Genomic DNA, 11,306 nt, shown 5'->3' on the forward strand with positions numbered 1-11,306 from the left:
ATACCCCTATTGTCCCGAGTGGTGTAAAAAAGTGGCAGAGTAAATTTCCTGAAAAACTTGGTGACTGGATTGGATGCTTTCAAGATATATATATCGCCTCACTAAGGACAATAAACTTCGCCAATTTTGTTTTCGTTTCTTACATAGAACAATTGTAACGAAGAAAGAACTTAAACTATATCATTTAGCCGAGGACAATAAATGTATATATTGCTTTAACGCGGATTCAATAGAACATACGTTTATTGATTGCAAGGAGTCTGTAAAACTTTATTCACAAATTATATCATGGTTCAATCATTCTCAAAGTACTGAGATAATACTTTCAAAAGAACAAATTGCTTTTCATGACACATGTCACGTGACTGATGTGCTGTCAGATCCTTTAAAACGCAAGCTAGATTTGCTCATCATCCTGGTCAAACAATATATCTATACTTCTAAATATCTTCAGAAAGAATTGTCTCTAGATGAACTTGTAAACAAACTGATTATTCAATGGAAACTAGAAAAATGTGCTTAAACGTAAAATCGCTTATCTAAAAAACACCACTTATGGGGTATTAAGTTGATTAATTAACAGAGTTATTACAATACAAGGTTAACGTAGTAAATCCAAAAATGCTCTCAATTAATATCTATAATGCAGTGTTAAAAAATTGTAATACTTAAAGCTAATGCATAGACCCCCCCTTTCTTTTTTTTTTTTGTTGTATTTGTATATTTTGTATATTATATTTTTTTTTTTGTTCTGTGTAGTTACTTAGCTGTCACGCTTTCTTTTTCTTTTATGTATGAGAAAAGTTATTGAACATTGTATAACTTCAACAGCGCATGTAAGTGTAATGTACGTGTGTTTTAGGTGTATTAATAAAGTGCTTCATTTAAAAATAAATTTAAAAAAATGATATTTGGTAAAGGGAACATGTAGCCGCAATTTTTGTTGGAATTTTTGGAGGGATAGAAAGGTGCAATCAACATCAAGCAGGTCTTGCGAGCGTATGATTCCATTTTGGTACCACGGTTTGAAGAAAATTGTGTTCTTGTTTATTAATATGTAACTGTTATTCCAAATTATCTCATTCTGAATCTGTGTATTGTCATCAGTGAAATCTTATCTGTAGTCTTGCCAGTATTTCAGCACAGAACGATGAAAAGGAGGTAGGTTGTGTAACTGAATTAAATTTATATCATAACGGCAGTGAGATAAAAAGGCAAGGCCATCGAGGTCGCCAAGCAAGCGTTCTGGTGTAGCTTTCCATCCTGCATCAGAGTTTTGTTGTATCCTTTGAATCCATGAGGTTTTAAAGGCAATTTCCATTATGCCAAAATCAATCATCTTAAGACCACCGTAGACTTTCTCACCTATGATTGTGCTTTTTTTTATTTTTGGAGGCTTGCCTTCCCAAATAAAATCAAAAATCAATTTGTTGGCTTCGTCAATGACATGAGGTGGTACGTAGAGGTTAGAGGCGTTAAAGATCAGTTTCGATAGCGCTAAAGTTTCCACAATGTTAATTCTTCCGATTAACGTAATTTTTCTGCATTCCCAAGCATTCAAAACTTTTCCCATGTTACGTAACTTGTCACGGAAGTTTTAATTTGTCCGCCCCAGGCGTGTTGTATGAGGAAAAAACGCCTATTGCACAAATAGGATCTTGTGGGTAATTAAAATCAAAGGGGGGGTGTCTTGTCTGTCTTTCCAAAGGCCAAGCCACAAAGCTTCAGTTTTTGACGTGTTGATTTGTAAACCGGAAATAGAAGCAAATTTCTCTAGCATATTTAGTAAATGCGTTATTGAGTCGAGGTCGCATACAAAAACAATGGTGTCGTCTGCCTACATAGATATTTTTATTTCTTTTTCCCCGGTTGTGATTCCTTTAATAAGATGCCACGTTTGATGGCTCTAGCAAGAAGTTCAAGGCCAATGACAAACAGTAAACCTGATAAAAGAGGTAAAAAACGTTCTCTGGTAAAATTGTTTGAAATTGTGAGCTTTCAACAGCCAGTCTGCTGTCTTCGACGGACAAAAATGAAATGATAAAATAGACCTAAGAATTTGAATATAACAAGCGAATGGCATATGTTAAATAGAATACGTGTGAAAGAATGTGAGAATGCTAAAAGTGTAAAATTAGCGTTTGTTTAAAAGAATGTTATATTGTCCCGGCAGAGGGCACGAATTGTTGTCAGCCTCGACAGTTTTCGTTGTGTGCCAGGATTCCAGCGTCTTTCTAATGCGGCTATTGCCTTTGTCAATTATCTCAGCATTGTTAAAGTCGATGGTGTGATCAAAGGTCCAGGCATGTTTCGCTACATTGGAGCCTTTAGCACATTGTTTAGTATTTCTGATATGTTCTTTTCGCCTTGTACTAAACGATCTTTTTGTTTCGCCGATGTAACTCCAGGGACAAGACCCACAAGGGATTTTGTAAACAACATTGCACTGGTCGTCGACTCGAGGTCGAAGCTTAGGAACAGGGAACTCTTGTTGTAGTGTCTTGATTGGCTTGTTGGTTACTCGAATATCATGACTTTTGAGAATTCTGGAAAGAGGCTCGGTGATGCCTTTGATGAAGGGAAGGACCGCGAAGCTCTGACTATTCGTTGGGTCAGCTCAACCGAAGAACATCCCAACTAGTTCTCCAGGTGAAGGTACTGGAGGAGTCAAAGATTTCTTTCTTATGATATCAGCAGTGACTTTTTGTGGGTAGCCATTAGATTGTAACGCGGTGCTAATGCGATCAATTTCACGGGCTTTTCCAGCTTCCGAGTTTGGTAGTTTTAGGGCCCTATGTAAAGGTGTCGCTGCAGTGCTGATTTTGTGCTCTCTGTGATGATGTGAGCGGAAATCAAGATATCTGTCCGTGTGCGTGGGCTTCCGATAGACATCAATGTTGAGCCTCTCATTATCGCGAGAAATAAGGGTGTCGAGGAATGGCAGCTGGCCATTAGATTCGTGCTCGATGGTGAAGGAAATATGCGGGTCGATAGAGTTCAGTGAGTCATGAAAAGAAGTAACTGCATTCTTTCTGATGACACAAAACCTGTCGTCTACGTAACGTTTCCAGATTTTGGGTGGAACCGGGGTTGAATCGATTGCTGTACATCATCAACTAACGAACCACAGAATTGACTGAATTTGCTCAAAGTTCATGCATTCTTCCCAAAATCAAATACAAGATTCTAGCTCATATATAATAGTAATAAAATAAATAAATAAATCATAACAACAACTATGTTCAGAGTTTCATAGTTATAAAGGTTCATAAACAAGTCGATTCATGCCAGGAGATTATCTCCTCGTGAAATCACAAACTAATGAAAAAAAAGGACCTCCTGGCTTCAATGACAATGGATTAGAATTTCCCAGAAATGCATTACATTTCACACGAAAATATAATCGGATTGTGCTATGAGAAGAGAACAGCATTCTAATGGGCAAAGTTGGAGGAACAGATAGTGTTCAATGACAAGTAAATGAACATATTTTTAAAGTCAAAAGGAGGGTATTGTACTTTTTATCTTTCAAATATTTTTTGCAACATGCAGGATTTGAAAATTGGCAAATATAGCTCAGATATTTTAGCTAGTGGATATTCAGTCGCATCATGCATTTAGACCAATAGAGTGCAAGTAAACAATATTTGCTGGATTACAACTGACAATACCCACTTCTTTAATTTCCTCCATACATAAGTTGGCTATTACGGGGCTGACAGGGCTACCCATAGCACAGCCGTGGATTTGTTTGTAGATGTCGTCATTGTAAATGAAATAATTGTTGGACAGCACAAAGTCTAGTAAACAAATTATGTCATCAACGTCTAGATTGCTTCTGGAATGGAGAGAATAATCATCTTCCAGTTTCTTCCTGATGTAGTTACAGACTTTTTCTACAGGAATAGCGGCGAATAAGGAAACCACGTCGAAAGAGACCATGGTTTCATCATCTAAGATGTTGATGTCAGCTATATCACTGGAGAACTTCTGTGAGTGCCATTTCGATTTTGAATAGGTGCTAAGATGTTGATGAGAAATTTTGAGGTGTTGTAAAGTGCACAACCGATGCATGTTACGATGGGTAAGACAAAAGATCGTTTAGTACAAGGCGAAAAGAACATGTCAGAAATACTAAACAATGTGCTAAAGGCTCCAATGTAGCGAAACATGCCTGGACCTTTGATCACACCATCGACTTTAACAATGCTGAGATAATTGACAAAGGCAATAGCCGCATTAGAAAGACGCTGGAATCCTGGCACACAACGAAAACTGTCGATGCTGACAACAATTCGTGCCCTCTGCCGGGACAATATAACATTCTTTTAAACAAACGCTAATTTTACACTTTTAGCATTCTCACATTCTTTCACACGTATTCTATTTAATATATGCCATTCGCTTGTTATATTCAAAATTCTTAGGTCTATTTTATCATTTCATTTTTGTCCGTCGTAGACAGCAGACTGGCTGTTGAAAGCTCACAATTTTAAACAATTTTACCAGAGAACGTTTTTTACCTCTTTTATGATGAATCCTGGTATCGGATCTTCAATATTTTTAAGTAAACCTGATAGTAGGCAGCATTGTCTCACGCCACGGTTTATAGGAAAAAAGCATGAAGCGTGCCCGTTGTTTAAAACGCAGCTGGAACTGTCAGCATGAAGAGATTTAAACCATTGAAAGAAATTAGGACCAAAACTGAAATGGGTAAGGACTTTTTCTAAGTAGTGTCGAAAGCTCTGCGAAAGTCAGGGAAGATAGCCATTCCTAGGAGGTTTTCTTTGTAGGTGTAGAACATTAAATCTTGTATTAGTCTAATATTTTCGCCAATATAACGTCCTTTTACGTACCTTGTTTGATCAGCATTTATTAATTTGGGAAGAACTTTTCCTAGGCGTTTGGCTAAAACTTTGGTGAGAATTTCATAATCTACATTTAGCAGTGAGATCGGTCTAAGATTTTCTAGAAGTGTTTTATCCTTATTCTTTTTTGGGTCTTGAGAGAGATAATTCCACACATTTGTGAAATTGAAAGGTAGCCTTTATGGAAAACATGATTGAAACTGTCAACAATTGAGTTTTTCAGTTCAGGCCAGCAATATTTTAAAAATTCAACAGACAGTCCGTCTGTGCCGGAGTTTTGTTTGCGGAGAAATCCTTAAAGGCATTTAGCGCATCTGTTTCTTTGATAAGTCCTTCGCATAAAGCTTGTTCATCCCCGTTCAAAGTGGGGACGGCACTTGGGTTAAAGAAAACGTCGTTGTCGTGGGTACTTTGTGCGGAAGATACTTGCGATTTATAGAGGTTTTCATAGAATCTTTTTTGTTCTTCTAAGATGCCAGATTGATTAGTTGTGTTCAAGCCGTCACTCAGCTTTAATCTAGTGACAACTTTTCTTGAGTAGTTTCTTTTTTTCGAGACCATAGAAATATTTGCTGTTACGTTCACCCTGTTCGTGCCATCTGGCTCGGCTTCTAAGAATCGTTCCGCGCGTTTTGTAAGCCATTAGGCTGATTTAGCAACAGGACGGGAACGTCAGATGACGACTGCAGGGCCCGCGGAATAACCTGGATTCTGTCCTAATTTGACCATATTTGGGTATTTGTACTGCGCGCGCCGTCGTCAAGTGACGTTCCCGTTCTCTTGCTGAATCAGCCTATTATCTTGTTTAGACGTGCTTTGGTTGAGTTGAGCTCGTAAATGATTTTTTTTATTGTTTCTGTGTTTTTTTTTTTTTTTTTCGCTTTCGCGATTAGATCATTAATTCTATTTTGAAGGAACTTTTCCTCGTCACGTCTTTCTCGAGCTTTAATTTTGGTGTATTTAACCGTGAAGCTTCTGATTTCCATTTTAATAAGGTCCCAACGTAGCCCTAGATCTTCAACAGTTTGATACTTGCTTTTAAATTGTGGGAGGTTTTCACGTAGCCGCGAAACGTATGGATTATCTTCGAGAAGGGAATAGTTGAATTTCCAAAAACCTGGTCCTTTCTTTTGTTCAGATGCTTCAGAAATGAGATTAAGTTGCACAGCAGAATGATCGGTACTGGGTGTAAAAACAATTCGACAATCTGTTCAGCTCGTTGGAAATTAGAAAGTAATCCAGCCGACATTGCACCTTAAAAGACTTGTCTCTCAAAGTGAATTGACACGCGTCAGGATTTACAGAGCGCCATGTGTCGCAAAGATTGCACAATTCGCAGAGCTTCTTAATTTCATTTATTACTGAAAGTTTTCGTGTGAGAGGGTTTCCTCCCTTTTTATCGCACTATGTTAGAGCACAGTTAAAGTCGCCACCAATAATTATATTCTCATGCGGGAATTCTTGAAGTTGATTTTGCAGATCATTTAAAAAAGAGTACTTGTTGATTAACATCGTTAGGCGAATATACGTTAACTAAAATTAAGTGCGTGCCTTCAGTTATTAATTTGGCTATGATGAACCTGCCATTTTTGTCTCAAGTAATTTTCTAAATTTTGTAGTCGAGCTTAGGATTTAAAATCATGACTTCGAACTTTGCTAAACATTTCTTGAACTTTAAATAATTTCTACGGTTTTTGTCTGGCAGCAGAGTTAAGTGGAATTAGTTACATTGTCTTACAATACCAACGTTTGGAACCTTTTTTGTTGTATACAGTCTGCTTTATTTATGTGGGTGGTTAGTAGTGTTATGTGTCCTCTTATTTCAGAAAAGACTGTGAATTACTGCACCGTACAAACGTTTTTTAACCATCCGAAAATAACGGTTACCCGAAAGTAACGGCTACCCGAAAGTAATGGCCCCTTTTGGCTGCTAAATCCGAAAGTAACGGGGGCTGTTACTATCGGAATTCTACGGTAATAAGGTGTTGTAACATTATGGCATTCCTTGGTAGCACAAGAGAGGGAAATTTCTCAATGGGAAGTACAGGATTTTTCTCGAAATTGACTTTTCGGATGAATAAAACAATTTTAAAACCCATTGGGTAAGTAAGTTACTATATGCTAATGAGGTCAAATTTTGACCCAATATGGTCTGTAAGCTCTCGCAAGCGACCAGGTTTGACATTTTGGGTGGACGCTTACGGGAGGTTCGACTGTAATCCATTTTTGAAATATCATCAGTAAACTGTCATTGCTGTAATAAATTAATTCTAATCGTTTATGTCAGAATTTTCTATCCAGAAATTAACTCAGGTTTCTAAATCAGTTTACGCAAAACCCTTTGTGATAAATCATCACATGGAGTGCTTTAATGTAAGCTTAAGTTTATTATTTTTAATTCATTTGCCTTTTTGCTGGGGCAGATGATTACCAAACAGTCTGACTTTCAAAGGTAGATCAAGGAGCTCGAACGTTGCCCGCCGACAGACACATACAGATCTAAAAAAGAACAATTACGTACTCACGTGGTTTACGATGAAATATCATTATAAACAGGGGGTCTTCTTTGCTTTCCTCGTAAACTTCAAAAATTATTTCACTCATTAGCAGTCGTGAAGTTTAACAAGGGACGTGATAGGGCAAATATTCATGTCCAGTGTTCCTCGTCATTTCACACCGATAGAAACGCTTATAAAAGTGCGGATTTTTCAGGTCATGTTCTGTTTGAATATTTGAGATAATATATTATAATTGTTAATGTCGTTGTTCCTAGCGAAAGTAAGTTAACCGTGGCGACTTGCGATTGAACCAGAGCTATTACTCAAATACGAACAACTCGTGATGGCGTTAATGGGGGAACACTGCCTTGCGTTTGGTTAGCCCATGCGACTTCCGGCGATAGCGTGACAAAACAACCTCACTTATCTCCCCAGCACTACGAGCTGAATGACAGACAGCACGTGCTGGATCGGACAAGAGTATCGGTTAGCAAGCGATGTTCAAAGGCGATGAAAAAACAACAAGCTTGGGGGAAGTCGCTGCGCAGACTTAACCGCCACTGATGCATGCAAGACAATGCATCCCCCCAAGCCATGGAAGCCGGTGAGAAGCTAGTTCGCCGAGAAACGTTCAACAATGTTAGCCATCCTGGGAGCTACTGACTAATGTAGATTGAGGAGTTCTTATATAAAGCTGGTAACAGTCTGAGGACCAGCGACCCATGACTTTAATAAGCCAGTCTGGTAAGCCGGCAGCAGCGGCAACCGACGCAGCACCTATGCGGAAGCTATGGCCCTTGAGACTCTGGTAAGGAAGACCTGCGACCCTCGAACTGTCCCGTAGAAGGTGCGAAACCGCTCCCCGAGTAAGCAAATTACCTGACTGGAAGTAAAATAAGGGACCCTGTTGCGGCCGTGCTAAGAGAAAGTACTCTCGCATAGCCGACACCGCGCAAAGGGTGGACGAAGTGCGAGCGATGGTGAGAGATTGCCCTCGCCTGTAAACATCTGTTTTTGAAGATTTTAGCTGCACCGTCATGCGCTGCCGGCATGCCAGTGTTGGATGAAAGGCTATACAATCAGTAGAAAGATCAAAAAGCGGTCTAAATTTGCGAACACTGCTGTAGGTAAATTCACTGCATCGCAGGAAGGCGAAAAAGGCTAAATTGAAGGCGGCCCAGATCATGGAGAAATCCCGGGGGCTAAGCCATGATTGCAGAACAGGACGGATTGCCGAGAGAACCTGAGGGGTAACCGGTTGACGGCGAATACGCTGTTCGCCTTGGTAGCGGAGAATACCGCGTAAAACCTTGTGGAGAAGAAGCTTGCCCTTCAGAGGGTCACTGTACCCAGCAGTGATATGGAGGTTGCGAACAGCTGCTAAATAGAGTTAAATTGTGCTATGACGCACCGTTCTAGCGAGATAGGAGGCAAAATAAATAAGAGTACCCTCGGAGGCGGGTAGGACATCTCCGTCTGGACCTAGGAGACGATTCATCAGGCAGAATTGTAAAAAGCGTTTTTCCCCACAGCTGTAGGCTCGATTTGTGTTCTTGGAAAGACCCCAAGAAGCGTAGGTGAGCACTTCCTCTCTCAAAGGGTCATTAGTGAAGGCGGGATGGTACAAGGAATCTGGTCGGCGTCGGGTGCGAGGGCCCAGAAACGCTGCATCTGAAAGCGGGAGAGGGCATCAGCAGTCTCATTTGAAACCCCAGGGACATGACGGGCCCGTACGAGAAAATTATGTTCCATGGATAGGAGAACAAGCTTTCTGACCAGTTCCATGATAAGGGGAGCTTTTGAATGCCCCGAATTTATGATAGATACCACTGACTCATTATCACACCAAAACTGCAGACGTTTTCCCTTGAAAAGTGGGTGCCATATAGCGCAGGCAACAACGATGGGGAAGAGTTCTTGCCACTCAATGCTTATACCCCGCTCTCGGTTCAAAAGCATATGGGGAGGCCAGTGCCCTTGGAACCACTTTCCCTGAAAATAACCGCCGAACCCCACGGAGCCCGCTGCGTCAGTGTAGAGCTCTAGGTCTGGAGTGGGGGTAGTGGTGGACTCAAGAAAAAGGGAGCGCCCGTTCCATTTGGAGAGGAAAACTTTCCACATATCGAGGTCCCTAAAGAACTCCCTGTTAAGCCTGATGTGATGAAAACGACTAGGGACACCCTTAGTTAAATTAATGGCGCGTTGAAGGAAGATCCTGCCAGGGACTACCACTTTACACGCAAACTGGAGAGTACCAATGAGTGATTGTAACTCAACCAGGCGCACGGAGCGGCGTTTCTTAAAGGATGTCAGCAAGTCATAAGTCCTGGAAAGTTTGTCCTGGGGTAAGCGGGCCTCCATGCGAATGCTATCTAAAACGATCCCCATAAATTCTGTTTCTTGGGAGGGGCCTAAGGTCTTGGACGCTACTAACGGGGCCCTAAGTGACATGAATACCCGTAAAAGATTGCTGAAGCTAGTAAGACAAGCTAATCTAGAACTTTCAGCAATGAAGAAGTCGTCCAGGATGTGACTGACCCGCTGGAGACCATAGTTATGTTTTAGGATCCACTCGAGCCCATCGGAGAGCTGATTAAAAATGAACGGGGCACTGCGAAGCCCGAAGGGTAAGTACATGTCCACATAGTATTGAGATTTCCACAAAATACCCAGTAAGTTCCAGTCTTCGGGGTGGATTGGTATAAGGCGAAAGGCTGATTTAAGATCAGTCTTAGCCATAAAGGCTCCCTTTCCCAGGGACTGGAGGATATGAATTACATCGTCTACCCGAACATAGCTCAGGGAATAGGGATCCTTGGCAATGTGGTCATTTATACTATTTCCCTGTGGGTAGGAGAGGTGATAGATAGTTCGCCAGTCATTTGAGTGTTTTTTAGGAATAACTCCCACTGGATGACACTGGAAATTTGCTAAGGGAGGGGCAGGATAGGGGCCGGCCACCCGTCCTAAGTTTACTTCCTTTTGCAGGTTGGCAGAAACTACATCAGGGTGCTGCGTCGCAGATATAAGGTTGGGGGAAATCCGGGCTGAACGCGGCCCACAATAACCAATACGAGCGCCTTCTTTAAGCGTACTTAGCAAATTAAGGACAAAATTACGATCTGGATGATCAGTTAATTCTAAATCTAAGCGATAAATGTCAGTAGGTGAGGATACTAATGGCTTCTGATGACGCCTTTGCTGCTCCACTTTACTTCTTGCTTCGCTCACTAGGTCTGGGGACTCCCGCGTTCCGAGCTTGGCCACTGGATTGTTGCTGAGGGCAGTCTTGGACGGTGTGGCCGTTTGAGTAGCAGCGGCGGCACACGTGCGGGTAGCTGCAGTTTCGGCGCCGGCACCCAGAGGACTTGTTGAAGTCAAAGCACACCGTCTGGGAACGACGCTGTTTTCTGTAGGGGTCAGCGGAAGGACAGACATCTTCAGCGTGATAGGGACTCGAGCAGATACCGTAATGGGGCTTAGCTAGGCCTGAGAAGGTCACGTCCATAACTCCAGGTCTACTTTGTCCCACTGAAGGGACAAATTGGAAGAGGCACGGCGACGAAATTGCTGGTCGTAGGGAAGCCAAGCAAGACCCTTGAATTTAGTTACCGCGCGACTAATTATCTGCTGGTACTTAATCAGCTCAAGGGCCCGTCTTGGATAGGCAGTTACAATGACCAACATGTACACCATGTAGGCCTCCAGCCACTTCTGAAAAGAGTTTTGTCCTCCATATTACGGTCCACTGGCCTCGACAGACCCAAAGGAGACGCCATACCCGAAGCTGCGAGAGTTTGGTTGGAGGGCGTTGGGCTGAAGGCGCTGTTTGTACGAACGGCGTCCAGAGCGCTGTGTACGGACCGGGATACAATGTCCTCAATGGCAGAACGCTGCGCTGGACTGAGGGCGTCTCTTCGATCGGTAGAGTGATTAGTAT

At 41.7% G+C, this 11,306-nt stretch overlaps 1 protein-coding gene and 1 pseudogene across 1 annotated transcript; both read right to left on the reverse strand.

Annotated features, from left to right (window-relative positions):
• Nucleotides 1-1,913: 1,913 nt before the first annotated feature.
• LOC145465791 (uncharacterized) lies at nt 1,914-3,986 on the reverse strand. The gene is made up of 2 exons (XM_081449549.1): nt 3,672-3,986; nt 1,914-3,102 (listed from the first exon to the last, which is right to left on the reverse strand). Exons 1-2 carry the CDS (start codon nt 3,940-3,942, stop codon nt 2,618-2,620), a joined length of 756 nt encoding a protein of 251 aa, XP_081305675.1. The 5' UTR covers nt 3,943-3,986; the 3' UTR covers nt 1,914-2,617.
• Nucleotides 3,987-7,349: 3,363 nt separating this feature from the next.
• LOC145466020 (uncharacterized) lies at nt 7,350-10,804 on the reverse strand (annotated as a pseudogene).
• Nucleotides 10,805-11,306: the final 502 nt, after the last annotated feature.

Source organism: Orbicella franksi, chromosome 13 (genome assembly GCF_964199315.1).
Source record: "Orbicella franksi chromosome 13, jaOrbFran1.1, whole genome shotgun sequence".
NCBI lineage: Eukaryota > Metazoa > Cnidaria > Anthozoa > Scleractinia > Merulinidae > Orbicella > Orbicella franksi.